Source organism: Anas acuta, chromosome 26 (genome assembly GCF_963932015.1).
Source record: "Anas acuta chromosome 26, bAnaAcu1.1, whole genome shotgun sequence".
Lineage (NCBI taxonomy): Eukaryota > Metazoa > Chordata > Aves > Anseriformes > Anatidae > Anas > Anas acuta.
This window is the reverse complement of record NC_089004.1, coordinates 643,977-662,454: the sequence shown is the minus strand read 5'-3', so window position 1 is coordinate 662,454 and position 18,478 is coordinate 643,977. Positions and strand designations below refer to the sequence as shown.

General features: G+C 45.8%; 1 protein-coding gene across 2 annotated transcripts; it reads right to left on the bottom strand.

Annotated features, from left to right (window-relative positions):
- Positions 1–172: 172 nt before the first annotated feature.
- Positions 173–17,747, bottom strand: ACSBG2 (acyl-CoA synthetase bubblegum family member 2). 2 transcript variants are annotated; one of them, XM_068661882.1, is made up of 15 exons: positions 17,625–17,747; positions 14,089–14,218; positions 11,691–11,770; positions 10,988–11,229; positions 9,341–9,429; positions 8,670–8,790; positions 8,137–8,217; positions 7,494–7,643; positions 7,117–7,293; positions 6,262–6,443; positions 5,761–5,994; positions 4,472–4,689; positions 3,399–3,538; positions 2,145–2,391; positions 173–1,771 (listed from the first exon to the last, which is right to left on the bottom strand). In XM_068661882.1, the coding sequence occupies exons 2-15, from the start codon at positions 14,211–14,213 to the stop codon at positions 1,662–1,664; spliced, it is 2,196 nt and encodes a 731-aa protein (XP_068517983.1). In that variant the 5' UTR covers positions 14,214–14,218; positions 17,625–17,747; the 3' UTR covers positions 173–1,661. The 2 variants fall into 2 exon arrangements, with proteins under 2 accessions (XP_068517983.1, XP_068517982.1); XM_068661881.1 differs by lacking the exon at positions 17,625–17,747 and adding an exon at positions 14,587–14,736.
- Between the last annotated feature and the right edge of the window lie 731 nt (positions 17,748–18,478).

Genomic DNA, 18,478 nt, shown 5'->3' with positions numbered 1-18,478 from the left:
GTTGCTCTCCTCTCTCTCCTGCTGAGGGCAGTGTCTTTGAGCTCAGTACTTACAGAGAAGGGTTCTTATAAAGCCAGCTGTGATAAGCAAGAGTTGCTTTTTGCTGCTTCCCCCCCCCCCAACACCATAGACCTTGATCTCTGAGCATTGTTTTGCAAAAACCACTGAAGCATTGAGACACAAACTGCAGCGTTTATTTATTAGGCATTTCTCTGAAAGTCAAGACATTGCAGACTCACACAGCTGAGACTACAGTTGCACATGAGGGACTGTAGGGCCAATTGTGCGCTTGCATGGAGGTATGGGCACAATGCACAAGTTCACTGAGCTGCTTGCTGGGGTAGTAATTCCAGATCAAGCCCTAAAAAATCTCCCTGCTCTGCTAACTGTTACTGCCTCCCACAGCAAGGTTTTGATACCAGTACTGCAGGTACAGAGCCAGGCCCTTGCAGCTTGCTTGAGCTGTTTGCATTATTTAATAGTGTAGTTGCTTCTCCCCTGCATGCCACTTCCAATCAAAGCACTTGATATCTCTGGCTAGTCCTCCTTTGTCCAGGGAAACAATATCCAGAACCAGAGTACAACTGTTCCACTTGTAATGATTTCTAGTTTGAAATAAGCAATTTTACAAGCTATCCTCCATTTGCTAAGGTGACTGAAGTCCATCCGGGCAGGGGGCAGACAGCAATACACTTTGCAGAACCACCCATGGCCTTCAGGAGCTATTGTTAATGTATGCTTCTGCACAGCTTTGATGGAGGCTTCTAATGACCTCGCTGTGGTGGGCCTTTACAGTGGCTGGAATGGCAGATTCGTCTGGAGGACTGATCAGCCCTCTAGCAATTCAGCGCCCTCTGCAGGCTCCACTCCACATGTGTACAGATCCTGCTTCTGCAACCCAGCCCGACAGCTCTGGAGTTGCCTATGTTTCAGGATGCACTAAACAACATCTCTATGATTGTAAGCTTACACACACAGATTTTCAAATAATCCCTTTGTGGAATGCTTTCAGAATACAGTCCATGTATACTACTCTAGCACTATAATTTATGGTTTCATAATAACTCAAGACACTGAAACATTCAAAATATTGCACAGACCAACCCAGTAAATCCCAGGTTCCACATACAGACTTAGCCAGGGTGTGTAGTCACACAGAATTTGCCTTGTTTGACAGAAGATAGTTTGTTGGTAGAGAGATTTAAAATAATTCAGATGTCACCAGCATGCAATTAAACATGCATCAAGGGAAAAAAAGAAGTATACCACTATAAAAAGAATTTGCCTTCCCCACGTAGCTGGAAAAATGCAGTTCCTGATTGTTTTACATTCAGCTCAGGAAAAGAAAACTTTGGTTAAGACAACACACTATGAACTTATAAGGTAAATGCACTGCCCTTATAAAAAAAAGGAAAAGACAAATGCAAAGTAGATATTCAGGAATATCTCAGCATTTGAATATACACATAGGAAACCGGGCACAATCATATTTACGGCAGTAAGAAGGCCAAAAAATGTACAGCTAAGCAATTTAGAGAGTCTGCATGATAGCCAAACCTCATTTATTTCAAGAGAACCCACTGATTCCTTCATGGGAAGCCCAGGCTGACAGCACACTCGCACAACAGGGAAAGTTTCTACCACGTCACAAAGCTGCCATGTTACCGCCTAAGATCATTCTCTGTTGTGGTCGGTGTATCCATATAAAACTGAGCGATTTGGTCTTTATACTTCTGTGCCACCACTGGTCTCTTCAGTTTCATTGTTGGGCCTGTGGAAAAGACACAACATGGGACTGCAATGGTGGAAGCGCTACAGCAGGCGTCATTTTGAGGCATAAATCGGTATTAGATTGAAGCAAGCCTCGAGGAGGATTCAGAGCATGGGCGCACACATTGACTTCTAAATTGCTCTTTGTGATTAAAAACACCTCCCTTTCCCCCATGAACAGAAACAGCACAACCACCCTGCAACCGGCAATACAACCCCCAGAGTAAGGACTGCTGAGCTAAGTACCACCAGGCAGGGTCAGGAAGTCCCGAATAACCCATTCTACCTTCCCTGGCACTCCGATGTGTTCCAGCCACAGCAAGCAAGGTCCGGAGGTTCACAGGGTAAGCCCCAGTGCCCTGCATACTACTCACCAAGCTCTCCGCCAAAGAGAGAGAAGTCCTTCTCCAGAATGACCCACTTCTGGACTTTCTGAGCATTTGAGACAGCTCTCTCGTTGACTGCTGAAATTCCCTTCTGGATAGCTGCATAGATAGCCTTGTCTTTGCTGTTTATGATTTCAGAGACTTTTGTAGCCTTGCTGCCCAGTTTTTGGCAGAATTCAATAGCTTCTGGAGTGAGATCATCTCCTGGCTCCCCACTTTCTACATCTATGTTGCACTGCAAGAGAAGTCATTTTATATTACTAAACACTTGATTCCCTTCACAGTACTAAACCTTATGGCCATAGGAAGCTGCCATGTCACTTTCCCCACCCACATCCAGTACCAGTTGTCAAATTAGATCAACCACTTCCTACATGCTTTATGCAAACCACTGCTTCAAATGAAAACTTAAGGCAATGTGCAGATGAAACACCTCCAGAGCTCCACATACTCAATAGCCACATTAATACCAAAGTGCAAGCAGGGTATAGAACTCCTCATCCAAATTCTTCCTGTGCTCTCCCAAATTAGGAGAGGATATGGCAGGATCCTGCCTCTGAGGCCAGAGCTTTACTTCTCTACGCTCCACAGCAGCACCGCTGGCTGCTGGAAGATGACAGAGGCAGCACCTGACTCATGCAGCACCAGCTCCAGAGTCTGGCACAGCATCTCGTGCACAAGGGCAAGGAGGGTGGCTGTCAGAGTCTCACTAATGAGCAATTACCACTGACCTGAGAAGCCACTGGCCTGCAAGGGCTCTCTGGTCCTAAGCAGAAGAGTCAGTAAAGGCCAACACGTGTCGCTGTGGAGTTTAAACCAGCATCTTAAAAAGAAGTCATGGACACCTCATTGCTGTCCAGACATCTCTGGGAGATACTGAAATATGGGTAAGAAAAGCAGAAGGTTTCTTGTTTCAGTCTGACTTCTGTGTCTTTTAGTACCATTTCTTTCTGCTTTCTGTCCGATACCATACAGAGATAAGCAGTTGCTCCAAACAACAGAACCTTACTGTCTGATCAGATGGCAAGTGCTCACTTTTTTGTACAGTTACAAGTGGTGTTTGCAGCTCAGCTACAAGTCATGCTGCAAGATGCCTTTAGGCTCCAGCAATCATTGTAGAACACATAACAATCATCTTCCTCACGGTATTAGATGCATGCAAAATAGTCTCTATGTCTTCTCAGCCCCAACCCTGATAGATGCCCACCCTTTTGTCCATGAAATAGGCAGAATCAAACCCACCTTTAGTGTTAGAAGCATAGCAAGGAATTTTGCTTTGTCTCCAACCAACATTGCATTGCTAATGATGGGAATGGCCTCTTTTACAGCATCCTCAATTGGAACAGGAGGAATGTTCTCACCTCCTGCTGTGATGATGAGCTCTGGAAAAGAGTCAAATCTTGATTAATGCTTACAGCTCCCCCCTTCCTTCCTTTACAATCTGAAATGATTTTATAGCACCTTTGTGGCTACACAGATCAAATAATGAGTCTGTATCCCAATATCCAGGGAAGAAAGCAAACCAGAAAGACTCCAGCCAGGTGAGGAGAGATGAAACTAAGGTGTGCAAGTACACAGCATTACAAAAGTTGCTTTAATGCTCCACAAATGTTTGCAGCTGGAGAACACGGGGTTTGGAGTATCTCAGTACCATACCACAGCCATCTTAGGCTCTAGGGAATTCGAGTTGTTAACCACATTGTTCAGAAATTTGAGTTAAAAATTTGCTGAGGCAAAGCAGAGTTTTTAAAGCTATACACAGCATGTTATGGAGGAGAGATAAACTGAAATCTTACAGATTTCTTAAAGCAGCCCCTTTGCATGACCATTTATCTCTTTTTAGTGATTGGAGTCTTGCATGAAATTAGATTTGTTTGGTGTTGGTCAGAGCAGTGTCCCAAGAGCTGTGTTGCTGCAAGCCATTTTCACAACAGCAATAAGCTATTGTTTTCCCTTACAGGTTAACTAGCAAAGCTAGCTGAAACCAGAGGGAGCTGGTAGTACACACAGCTGGACCCAGGCAAGTGCAGCACAAGTCAACGAAGCACTAACTACTGCTTCTGAAATCAGAGGATTTCTTCCTCACTCTGCAAACACACACTGGTTTCAGTGGTCAGCCGCCTTCTCCCATCACGTGCCGTGTCACATGCTTAGTGGCAGCACAGATTGTAGCTATATTCATATGAAAAACTTCAGAAGTAGTATCTAAAAATAGTATCTTCTGTGCAAGCCACGACCACACAACTACCAAGGTCTGACATATCATATCCTAGTACTGTGCAACCTCAAAACAAGCAAGCGATAGGCTGCATTACCTTTAATTCTGCCAGTGATGTAAAGGAATCCATCTTTATCACACTTGCCAAGGTCACCTGAATGCAGCCAGCCATCTTCATCAATTGCCTCTTTGGTTTTCTCTTCCATGTTCAAGTAGCCCATGAAGATGTGCCTTCCTGAGAAGCAGATCTCCCCATTGCCATCTTCATCTGGCTTATGGATCAGTGTCCGGCAGCCTGTCATTTCCTTTCCACAGCTTAAACAAAGACAACACAAACCCAAGGTATTTTTTTAAATTATTTTTGCTGTTCAGGTACTGAATTTAAGAGTGAGATTGTAGCAATACACACTCAATCTGAAGTGTCTGAACCAAGCCAGGCAGGCTTTCATTACAACTGCTTCAGCAGGGAACTTTAAAACTTAAGACATCTGCTTACATGGAAGAAACTACAGCAAATTGTTACTGCAGAAATCAGTGTTCACACCCAGGCTTTCCATCTATTGCTCTCAAGCTCCTGAGCTTTGAGTTAGAAGATTTATGTTCTTGGTAGCTAACTTTTACTGATGGTAGCATTCACCTTGAATACTGGTGAATACTGAACAAGCTGTTCAAAGTAACAGAGTAGTCTTAATGTCAAATGAATAAATGCAGTAAGGTAAACTCTAACCTACATTAGTTACTGATTATTTCTTCCCATAAATGGAGAAGAGGAGGCTGAGGGGGGACCCCATCGCAGTCTACAACTTCCTCGTGAGGGGAAGTGGAGAGATAGGTGACCTATTCTCTGTAAACACCAGTGATAGGACCTACAGGAATGGTGTTAAGCTGAGGCAGAGGAAGTTTAGGCTGGACATCAGGAAGAGGTTCTTCACCGAGAGGGTAGTTGCACACTGGAACAGGCTCCCCAGGGACGTAGTCACTGCACCAAGCCTGACTGAATTTAAGAAGTGATTGGACTGTGCACTTAGTCACGTGGTCCAAACTTTTGGGCAGACCTGTGCGGTGCCAGGAGTTGGACTTGATGATCCTTATGGGTCCCTTCCAACTCGGGATATTCTATGATTCTATGATAAATCCCTTGTTTCCTCCTCTGTTCCTAGAGAATCCAGGCCAAGTTAAATTTAAGTAACACTGCTGGTGCCCTTGGCAGATCTCATCATCTGCAATACTTGGGCCAGAGGAACTGGCTCCCTAGCAACTTCTTACTGGCTGCAAGACTGGGGCTGAGCTGCATCAGATGAGCCAAGCAAGCCAGATGCACCAGAAACCTTAAAGCAACTCTGTTCCTCCCAGTCAGCTGTGCTCCACTCACAGATAGTTATTTACCTGGTAAACTTGAACGCGTGAGGTAAGGAGACTGTGTGAGGCCCAGAGCTTTCGCTCATGCCATACAGTTCATACACAGGAATGTTCAGACTTAAAAAGAATTCCAGTGTCTCTCTGGTAATTGGAGCGGCTCCTGAGTAGCACCTTGTACAGCGATCCAGCCCAATGGCCTTTCGAACCTTCTTGTATACCAGGTGCCTGGCTAAGCGGAAGTTCACTGGGACTTCAGAATACCTGTGGAAGAAACATTGTTACAAGACCTCAGTCAGAAAGTAAAACTCCTTCCCATCCTCTTTCATCCATCTCCTATTTTGGCTTATTCAGCAAAATTGATAAATACAAATGACTCCTGCCTCCAGCCCTTGCTGCCCATCCTCTGGCCCCAGCACTACTTTTGGCTTTTAATGTCCACAAGTCAGGACTTTCATGTGCAATATAATTACTGATCCAATGCTAAAGCTCTAACATTCATAACACCCCTTAAGTGTAGCATTTAATTACCCATTCATCCACTTCAGGTTTGTCTGTAACCCGACTTCCTTGGCCCATGATGCCACTTTTCTTTTGAGCATTGATGATTTTGCACCAACAGATTTCATTCTTTCTTCCATTTTTTCCCAGACACGAGGAACTCCCAAAAACGCAGTTGGCCTCACCTCCCGCAGGGTGTCTACTAAGGTGCCCTGCGTGGAACAGAATTTTATAAGGCATTCAAAAGAGATATTGTACAGATACCAGGTCAGCACTGGTCACTAGCTAAGACCTACAGCTGCTCTTAATTTTGAGGAATTGCTCATTTTCAACTGAAGTGTTGCTGCTGCTGAGTGCAAACAAAGCAGCACTGGGCAATACCAGTTTTCTTCCTGCCATGTTCCACAAGAAAAAAGAGCCCCAGAAGCATTCACGCTCAACAGTGGTTTTGACAAGACAGCAAGGGTCGATACTCTCAGTGCCCATGCTGACACAGCATCAGGACGAGTCGTTCTCTTTCCAGGACACAGACTTAATGGTGGTGGCATTTTGCAATATGGACAGAGCAAATACAAAGCTGTTGCTCAACCAAGCTATCAGGGCAGAGAACTGGTGTCAGGTGAGTCACCAAGAAGCTCCTAGTTGTGAAGTGCTTGGTCAGCTCATCATCCTGGCTTGTAACACAGAGTCAAAAGGCAAAGGTCAGACTGGCCACATTCTTCAAACCAATAGACCCTTAAATAGAAGTCTGTCACCGGACAAATAAACTAAGTTATCTCACGATTCTGAAGGCTGTGTTAAGTCAGCAAGGTTTGTTTTAAAGTGCACACCCCTAGCCACAAGCAGGTGGACAAGCATAAGTTTTTTATTGTCTTATGTTTTTACCTTTAATGCATCTGGCTGAGCAAAGAAAACTTGTGCTCCAAACGTAACTGATAACCAAATATCCGTCATCTGCGCAGCAACATGACTGAGAGGCAGATAGCTGACCACCAGTTCTTGCTTTTCTGTAGCTTCTGCCAGCTTTATGGAACGTCCTGCTGCTAACGATGTCCATGTCAACTGTTAACAAGAACACAGCTCTGTATTAAGTGGCAGCCCTTCTGAGCAGATACAACACAGAACGTGCAGCTCATGAAAAGAGCCAACAGCTTCCTGTGATCTTCAGATCAGGCATGTTCTTCAGCTGATCTCTGCAGTCCCTCAGCACCTACCTAAGGTCACAGTTCTTGGAATGGACATCTACACAAAGAGATACTTACGTTGTCATGACTGAGCATTACTCCCTTTGGCTGTCCAGTTGTCCCTGAGGTATATATTAGCGTACAGCACTGGTTAGGCTTCAGTGAGTCAATGATTTCACGGAGCTGAGTGTCTGGAACATCTTTGCCAAGGTCCATGAACTCTCTCCACTGTATTCAAAAGAGAAGAACTTGACCACTTTACACACCATTGGTGACAAATTAAATTAAACCCTTCGCTATACATGAAGAGAAGGGAACTGTTTTCAATGTCCAAACCTGCAACAGAAACTGACAGTCCCACCGTATTTTCTGTCACAAAAGGCATGGCAAGGAACAGAAAAGGAGACAGATCTACCTCGAAGAAGCTTCCCAGCTCTGTAGGCGACCCTGGCATTCACTGGGAGTGCCTAGCAGGAGTAACTATGGGACCTGAAGCTGCCTAAGAGAGGTCAGCATGCTAGCACCCTTCCCTTACAATATGGATTTATCAAGGTTTGAACAACAGTGTACATCTACCACTTCAGATAGGCAAGTGTTCCTTCACTGTAATCAACATAAACTTGCACTATTTATGACAGTCATGTAGAAGGTGATGGCTGCTTGAAGCTGTCAGCTAAACACAGCTGTTATTCATAAAGCCAGTAAGATGCCCATTACTTACAGAATACAGATTTGGTCTCTTCTCTCTTAGCTCTTCCCCATATTGGACAATAGCTTTCAAATGAGGTAGTTTATGCTGAACCTGTGTTAAGAAGAGAGATCCATGAGAAGGAGCAAATCCCACATTTTCTTTTTAAGCCTAAATTACCCACCACTTAACATGCAACTGCTACTTGCCATTTGAAGTAAAGCTAAGAGAATTTCATCTGACTTATTGAAAGAGAAGAGGGAAGCCTCAATAGAGACAGTAATCATTTGGACTGGGATGTTGCCTGCTGACCTAGGGGATTATTATTTTTTCATTTTGGCTTGTCATACTTCAAGCTCAAGGCTTTGCTACTCTGCGGAACCACCTTTTAACTTTAATGAGATTTAGCACAAGTGATCACTCATTGGGTTTGAACAGCAAACACACCAAGCAGGCTCGATTGGTTCACCTCTGCTTTCAGATCCAGCATTTCCCTCAGGTAGCTTTACCCTCCCGTATCTATCAACAGGACACAAAGCTTCCAGTCATTTAACAAGTGTATTTACTTCTAAGATTTTCTGCAGCTGTTTATGGTTTTCCACAACCACAATGTTAGCACTGCTGTTCTCTGCTACATAATGACAGGCCTCAGGAGAGTTTGTAGTGTAGATACCGACGGCAAGACCACTACAAAAGAAGAAAACAAAAAGAAAAACACAGAATTAGAGGATAAGCAAAGCTGCTGGCAAGAAAAAAAGTCATACCATTTCAAACTTTAACAGAGGAAAAACCACAGGCAGAACATCCCATAAAGCAACAACAGTAAGTGGAAAGCTTAGTTGTTCCAAGAGCAAAGGCTCATTTCTGGTCATAGGTAATGTCAGAACAGTGTAACGGGCCAAAGTTGGTCAGATGGAAGACAGCTATCACAGCACTGGATTTTGATACTCTAACCTTTTCCAACATAATATTTTAACCAAAATGCAAATAAGCATGTTTTTGGTTTAACCTGCTGTTCATTTTAAGAGAGAATGTGCTTTTTCTAGCTAAAATATATATTTTTTTGTCTTATTCATTATTAAGTAAAGAGAGTTTAGGTTCTAGCTACCCTCATTACATTCAAATATAAGCAGCACTTGTTTTGTTTTAAACCAAAAACACCCTCTCACATGAATAATGAAATTACTATCTGAAGGCTAGAGCAAAATGCATGTCAAGAGACAACACTCTTTCTTACCCTGCAAAGATAGCTCCAATATCAGCAATAAACCACTCTGGAGAATTAAATCCCAAGAGGCACACTCCATGGAAACGCTCTAGTCCCAGCTGTAAACAAGAGATGAGATTACAGCAATCTTGTTTGTCCTTTGAAGAATGCTTAGAGTTAACTTAGAGTTAACAGAGGCTATGAAAATCCAGCTGCTGAAGTCCAAGCCTTTCAATCTGCTTCAGCTATTCTCTGGTTTTGCACCAGAGACAATGGAAGTATGTATACTGGAAGATCCCACAGTATGAGTGGAAGGGAAAAACAAACAAAAGAGTGTCCTTAACTATAGGAAATAAGATGATAATCTAATTCTGATGATAACAGGAAGAACACGTAATGTTTTCTTTCTCTCAATCCATCTTAACACCCAGCTGTACAAGTACATGGCTCAGCCAGTTTGGTCATTTATGTTGGATTCATAAGTGTTCCTTTGAGTTTTTTCCTGGAAAGATGAAAATTTACAAGCCTTATGAGGGGTTTTGTCCAGGTTTGCCATGTCTCAAATACACCTCCTTAAAGGTTTTCCTAAATATTTTTTGTTTACTTGAATGTGGAAGCAATTTGTATGAAATTCAAACAAAAATACTGTAGTATTTAACAAGATGTTCATGGCATGTTCAAGTAATTCACAGAATCACAGAATATTAGGGATTGGAACAGACCTTGAAAGACCATTTAGTCCAATCCCCTTGCCGGAGCAGGAACACCTGGATCAGGTCACACAGGAATGCATCCAGGTGGGTTTTGAATGTCTCTGGAGAAAGAGACTCCACAACCCCCATGGGCAGCCTGTTCCAGTGCTCTGTCACCCTCACCATGAAAAAGTTGTCTCATGTCTCTGCTTAAATTAAGCGGAACCTCCTATGTTTCAGCTTGCACCCATTCCCCCCTTGTTCTACCATTGGATGTCACTGAGAAGAGCCTGGCTCCATCCTCCTGACAATCGCCCTTTACGTATTTATAAACATTAATAAGGTCACCCCTCAGTCTTCTCTTCTCCAAGCTAAAGAGCCCCAGCTCCCTCAGCCTTTCTCCATAAGGGAGATGCTCCACTCCCTTCATCATCCTCCTGGCTTTGTATTGGACTCTCTCAAGCAGTTCCCTGTCCTTCTGGAACTGAGGGACCCAGAACTGGACACAATATTCTATATGTGTTCTCACCAGGGCAGAGTAGAGGGAAAGGAGAACCTCTCTTGACCTACTAACCACCCCCCTTCTGATACACCCCAGGATGCCATCGGCTTTCTTGGCCACAAGGGCATGGTGCTGGCTCATGGTCATCCAGCTGTCCACCATGACCCTCAGGTGCCTCTCCCCTTCACTGCTCTCCAGCAGGGCAATGCCCAACTTATCCTGGTGTTTGGGGTTGCTCTTGTGCAGATGCAGGACTCTACACTTGCCCTCATTATACTTCATTAAGTTCCTCCCCGCCCAATTCTCCAACCTGTCGAGGTCCCACTGGATGGCGGTGCAGCGTTCTGGTGGGTTAGCCACTTTCCCTGACACTTTACGACTCATCAACATATAATTTGTAAGAATAAGATACAGCTGATTCCAGCCATTTCAGCAGTTAAGCTGCTGACCATGAACATGTAGTATAATTCAACAGAAGCTTACCTTCAGAAAGCTTTTGGCTGCTTTACAGCACTCATCATAGTACATATTGTAAGTTAGCTTTATCCACTGGCCACCTTTCTTGGATGCAAGAGCATAATAGTCACCATATTTACTAGTAGCTTCCTGGAATAGATCATGAACAGTCTTTGGTGCCTCGCTGCCTATGCCCTGCTCATCCATCCTCAGTCTGACTTCTCCATCTCGTTGTGTTGTCCACACACGTGAGGGAGGAGGTGAAGAGGCTAGATTGAAAGAAAAATATTCAACATCTCATGTTTAGAAATTGCTTTCTGCCGTAACAGAAATATAAATACAAGTATTGAAGTAAAAGCAAATGCCAACAGCTCCCTCCCCACCCTTTTCCCCCACTATTTTAGAACAAGACTAAGAGATGAAGCCTCTAAAGCACATTCAAAATTTTTGTTTACCTCTCCTTCTGACCTAAATCTTCCTGCCACTTATTTATTTATTTATTATTAAAATAAGTAGTACATGATTACCTGGTAGATATGCATTAATCACTGATACTAACTATTTTACTCCTTGGAGCACACCAGTGCTTTAAAGCCTATGTTCTAGAGACTTCTGGACAGACTACCCTGCCATTTGAATTCCCTCTTCCAATGTTATGGTTTTGTAAATTACTCTCATTTAAGTAATAATTTTATGCACATAACAGTAACTAAATATTCTCTCTACTTACATTTGAAACCAAGCTTGTCCATCTGAGATCCCTCTGTCTTAGTATCTTCAACTGTCTCAGTGTTGTAGACCTCAACAACTCTGCAAGGCAGAAGTAATTAGCACTGGATAGACTTTAGCACACTGGATGAAGAATGTCATACTCACCCCATCACTTAACTACATTAAGCCTTGCAAGTCAAGCAAAGGTGAGTGGTTTCTGATGTTTACTAGCCGGCTTTATTAATTTTACTAGCTCAGACACCAATGAAACACGCCCACCTTGGCAAGTGTGTGGTCTTTGCCTGCACTGCTTTTGAACATGTGTATGTCACTCTAACTGTAAGACTAGCTGCAGAAGAATCCATGAACACAACATCCATGATGCAGTGATAATTTAATACCACAGGTCTGCTCTGCGTGCCTGAAACAGACTACAGCAGTCAGAGAGGTGGGGACAGACAGGGGCACACAGATCTGGTGCTTTTCTCCGATCTGTGCTGTGCGAGCCTAAGAAAGGCGGCAGCGCCCCAAGGCCGTGTTCCCGTGCAGCACAGGCATCACCACAGTGACCCTGGGGAAAAACCCATAAAGATTTCCTGCAGAAAGCAAGGCCAGCTAAGAGCAGGAAATTGATTAACAGGAAATCCTGTTCTTAGGTATTCCTAATGAAGTTAGTACATCAGGCTTGCGCCAGATGTTTGTGCAGAAATTGAACAGGCACTCTTCAGAGACATCCCTCTATCTACTTCAGCTGTGCTCCTCACAAGGAGTTTGCACTGTGGTATCTGTGGTTGCCCTTTTTACTTTCAGTCTTGCAAGAGCCATTAAAACACTTCCCGCCTGCATCTGCAGAACAGTGCTCCTCCTCTGTCCTTTTCCAAAACAGACTTTCTCAAAGCCGTAAGTGATGAGGATATGGAATAATTAAGTCACACATCCCACTTCAGGCCACGAGTTGGAAGCCAGAACCTGTGAGATTTTGTATTCGAGTCTCTGTTCTCTGCCCACAGAATGACGTATCATACCTCCATGCTACAAGCAGACATCATTTGTTCCTCTACCCTGGGCAAACCGCACTTGTATCATCACCATAGCACCAAGGCCCAAGCATCATCTCTACCCAAGATCATACTCCAGAGAAACTAAAGCTCCATCTTGCCTTGCCAAACAGCCCTGAGATGGGTCCTCTGCTCAAGGCCATCATGGAAGCATTTGTTTCTTCATGTCAGCACTAGGTATTCATTCTTCCTTCACTGCAACTGTGAAGTTTCTTCCAAGGTCTGATTCCTCGGTGGTCTTCTAGAAGGGGCTGCGTGCCCGTGACATCACAGACATCATGGACGGGGTGGCCAAGTCCTGTCTAATGGTGCAGCTCCCTCACAGAAAGATGGCCTGCCAACTCTGCTCTCACTAAGCAGGACACATCTGCTCCCACACAGACCCTTCAGCCTATAGCCGGCACGGTGCCACCCAAGCCTCATACTTTCTTCCCCTTCTACTGGATCAAAGGGAAGACACACAGCACCTTGTGAGTTTCTGTCTAAGAGGTAAGTTGCTTCCCTTCCTTTCACATTTCCTGTGAACTTCTTAGTGGGTAATCAACTCATGGCTTTGCACATAGGATAGGATTTAAGGCATGGAGCTTTGACTTGGCTACTCCTGTGTACTGTCCAAAAGCAGAATCACTTCTATCTAATCTGCAAACTAGAAACCAGAGGTATGTAAATCAGCTTTCTTCTTTTCTCCAAAAAGGATTACAAGATCTTCTCTACTATGTATTTCCTCACTGTTACCGAGAGCATTTTCCAACACAAATTAACCCCCAGTTGCTGTAGTTCTGCATCATTTCTCCACCTGCTTTTGTGGACAAAGTGTGGAAGTGACTCAGTAATATGAGCAAAAACCCCTGCAGCTATTTCCGTTACGGGGAATCGAGTCATACTTTTTTTCTTCTTCTTACTACATATAATTCCAACTTAGCCCCCAAAAATTAGGTAAAGAGTGTCTTGGAAGTCTGACAGCTATATCCCATTACACTGTGGTGAGATTTAGACCCTTAGCTATCAACCTACTATTTATTATGAGGTTATTTAGATTTACAGCCAATCAGGTTGCCTAGAATGATAAAAATCAGCACAGGTACTGCACACAAGCAGTCCCCTAATGAGGCACACCTCTTGTTTACAGTGCAGTGATGCTTCCCAACGCATGTAGTACTTGCTAGGTATTTCACATATTTGATCAGTGAGATTATAGATTCAGCTTTTGGATTTTGGAATTAGAAAAAAAAAAATGTTCAAAATTTCTTCTAAAAACCTTAATGTCCCAATTAATCTAAGTAAACATGCTAGAATATGAGCTATATCCTATGTATGCAGGTCACCAGAGAAAAAAATAAAATCTTAAATTAGACAAACCTAGCTGAAGAGTTGACCAGTGCATCATCCAATGACACCTTGCAGTTTTCTTGAGCATCCACATTAAGATAAGCCGTGGGGACAGGTTCTGTAAGTGCCATACGTGCATCTGATTCACACAGCATTGTCCCTGTAAAGACAGTTTAAAATTAAAATAGAATCAAATACTACAGTGAAATCAGCTTTCATTGATGCAGCTATCTGACAAAGACAATTCCAAAGCAGATATAACTCAAGACTGATGTATTTGTGTGAAATACAGTAAATTCTGTAAGTAGATGAAGTACCCTTCACATTAAGCTTGGCTTGTATGAAAAGCCTGATCAGAATTACGATTATTCATCCATTCTCACACCTGAAAATGCACTTGACAATTACAGTTTTGAAAAAGCACCACTAGGTTAACGTTTATATTTGCACTCTTTTGCCCCGAACGTTCAGGCTTAGCTTTCAGACCTCCCCCAAACCACCCACCGCAGGGCTCCAGTGCAGCCTTACAATGCATTGCCTCGCCTTTGTGCAGCCTCTCCTCCCGCAGCCTCTCCGGACGAGCAACGACGTGTAATATCCTTTATTTTTAAACTAGCGCCCACGAGGCAGATCTGGAGCATTTATGTCATGTGCTCTCTGCCTCGCAATTGGAAGCAGCCAGTCACCCCACACTGCCGCCTAATGCGGAAGCTCTTTCTCTGCGCCTGCCCGCCGTGCTCGGCTCTCGGGGTGCGGGAACATTGGGGTTCCTTTGGCTCTCCACAGCGTCCCCAGAGCAGCTGTTGGGGTACAGCCGCTGCTGCATGCCCACTCCCTGGGGACCTAAAAAACTGTTCTGGTAAAAATCAGCACTCGGCAGCCGCTGTGCTCTCAGCATCTCCTACGCTGCTTTCAGCGGGGGTTTCTGCACTTTGTTGCTACAGGGTTTCGTCACCCAAACGAAGCATTTTCTAATCCTGAAAGCAACGCAGATTTTATGTAAGGTTTATATTCAACAGCCTTTGATGCTCGTCACTTGACAGGCAGAGCTTTAATTGCTTCAATGAATTTCTAACTGACTGGAGATGAATCCTATTATCCTTCATCTTTTTAAAAAGAGGGTTTTAGCACACTATTTCATACCGACATTAGACAGAGCAATTTAAAGCAGGCAATGTGAGAAACACATCTGGCTGAATGATGACAGATATTAACAAAAGGAAAGAGTCCTTTATCTGATGAATCTGACAATAGCTAAGCTGGGGCTGGAGGAGGATGTGCCTGTGCAGTGTCCTGCCCCTGACAGCAGTGGGTGAAGGCATGGCCAGCCACAATTCCCAGCACACAAGCCTCCTTCTATCCCAAAAAAGCACATCCCCTCCTCCCGATTCCTCATCTATGCAAGGACGCGATGGTGCTCGATTTGTGCTCTGCTTGCTACAGGCTACGATTCAGAATGCAAAAATAGTTCAATTCACACGCAGCTGAGAGAGGTACATCTTCAAAACCCATCTCTAAATCTCTGAGGTTCGTGGCAGACGTTGCCCAATGCCCCCATACTAGACTACAACACCATTTTGTTCTTTTGATAAGACAGCCACGAGAAAAGGTGCATTATCTGCATTATCTATACGGAGTAGCCTACTGCTAGCAGCAGTCACCCAGGCCATGGTAGAGTGGGTTTTGTCCCCTCCCCAGCCTGGAGGAGCTCAAACCCACATCTAGAAGAGCATGTCGTTTTGCAGATGGTGTGGAGCCAGCCAGTGGCAGCATCACCACCCCTCCATCTCCTGGGGAGTCCTGAGAGGAGAAAGAACTTACTGGAACCAGCAGCCACGGGGCCTGACCCCGCTGCAGTGCACATCCCAGGGGTGACCCCAAGGACAGGGTGTCCCTGCTGGATCCACAAGCAAGCTGGATATGGCACGCAGAGTACAGACATGAGGCTGCACAGCCAGCAGGTCCTGGGAGATGCACGAGGGTATCACTGCCTCCACCATGCCCAGCAGACGGGGTTTTTCAAGGAGAATCCACATGTCAGTGCCATGTGGCCCCCGACACCGAGAGAACAGTTGCACCAGCAGGTACAAGCAGTAGCGGAATTTTTGGACACTTGTCCCAAGGACACTTGTGCCATGAAACATAAGAACACAAAGCAGAAAGCTGAAGTCCAACCTAGCTGTGCAAGTTTTCTTTGTGAACAAGGTCACACGGATCCCAAGACAGTAGTTCATTTTCTGTAACAAATTTTGGTTAGAAACAAACCAATTGCCACTACATATACTCTGATCAGTTTTGCTAAGCAATGTAGCAACAGCCCTTCATCTCGCGATGCTTTGTCACCTCCCCAGCTGCACTACACAAGCTGCTGGAAGACAGGGCAGACACACAGGCGCTCACAAGAGCCTGATTTGACTTTCATGGTAGCTCGATAGGCAGGTGAGTGGGATCAGGAACGATCCTCTCTTGCCACATGCTATTTCTAAGGGAAATAGTGCCCTAACATGCCACAGTTGGTAGGAACATGAGGAACACACACCCAAACAAAAGCCTGGTGAAAGAAACCGCCCTTGTAATTACAGCTGTGTGAAAGCTTAAGTCGTCTGACTGCAAACCACCTTCTGCTTGGAGGGCGAGCTGTATCCTACAAGGGCTGGAAGGATATGAACTACCTAAGGATATGAAAGCGCTGCAGAGCTGGACTGCAGGCACACTTGTGACAGCCAAAGCTACAGAGGTGAACATTTTGTTTATAACAGTCTGAACGTGCCTTCACTCAAAACACACACAGAGCCTCAAAACCAGCAGTTCAAGTTAAGATTGCCCAGTGCATGCATGTGTTCATCAGTCACCCTAACATTTGCTAGCACAGGCCCCCTTTGCTCCCGGTTACTGTTTTATTTTCCTTGTGCTCATACTGGCAGCACTTCTGATCCTGTCCAGTTTTTGTTGCGCAGACCAGATTGAGGAGACAGCTGCATTATCTCCCTCCCTCTCCAGATTTCCACCCAAACTGAAACTTGAACTTTTTGTTTTCCCTGAAGATTTATTAAGTGAGGAAATAGCAGCTGAGCAACCTGCTTTTCCTCTCCCAGATAAATTTTGTTTTTAAAAAGGCTGCATTATAAACTTCTAAGCACAGTAAGTTTTCTCCAGGACAGCCCTGCTGACCACAGGCCAGCGTGGTGAAGTGCTGCAAGAACACGGGGGAAATAAACCCCAGCCCCTGCGGGGTGAGCACACAATGCAGACTCTCAACGACTCTACTGCAGTACCTTCAGAGAGCTGAATTTCAGGTTAATAAAGCTGTCCATAGCAAAACCTTCAGTAAATAGGCTTAGCTATGGAAAATCCTTCTGGCAGCTGGACCCAAGGCTTTCCTGCCCGCAGAAGAGGGCCGGCATGTGCCAGCACCACATGGCCAGAGGGCTCGGCGCAGGGCAGAGCCCAGGGCGCGCGAACCATCCGCCACATAAGCCAGCACATAACTGGTGGCTCTGAGTTTTCCGCAGCTTGCTCCTCCGGAATGCCGGGTTATTATCGGTGAATTCCCCAGTGTGACTCACCAGAGGGCCGCTTTCTGAGTTCCTCTTTCCTAAACTGCTATCGATTTTCCTGCGTGATCTGCACGCAGCAGGCTGTGAAGGGAAATTCCCTCACACACACACAAGAAGCATAGAAATGAGGCACAGAAACGCGTTCAGAGACGCGGCAGGCGCGCCCCTGCCAGCCCCCACCACACCCAGGGCTTTATTTCACTGCTGTTCAGGGCCAGCCAGACCCGGACCTGACGGCACCGCTGCTACCGCGGCATCCCCGGGCATTTCGGGCACGGCACCAGGGCACGGCTGGGGCTGGAGGAACCTCTGGAGACGGAGCCAGCCTCCCCGGCCAGCAGGGTCACCCACGCGGGCTCTGCGCGTCTCCACAGCGCGAGCCCCCCGCGCCTCCTCAAGAGCCCCCTGGTGGCGGCCGCCCGCCCCTCCCCCACCCCCCGCTCCCCTCACGCACGCCACGCGCGCGCGCTCCCCCGGCCCGCCCCGCGCACGCGCCGTTACCTCAGGAGCGCGCGCGCGAGACTCCCCCCACCACGGCTGCCGCGCGCCGCCACGCGGGACCCTTCTTAAAGCGCGGGACCGGAGGGGGCGTGGCCAAGAGCGACGAGGCCACGCCCCCTTCCTCCGGGGTCACCTGCGGCCATCGAGCCCCCGGGGCTCAGAGCCGGGGGGGGGTGAAACACGGGGGGGGAGCAGCCAGGGCTCCGTGCCCCCCGGAGCTGGAAAACGAGAGCGGGGCGAAGCGGGGGCTCTCTCCCGGGCCCAGCTTAGTTTCCTTTTTTTTTTTTTTATTTTTTTTGGTCACCAAACAAGCAGCAGCCGGGTGTTTTGGCAGATGCTAACGCCCGGAGTTTCACTGCGGC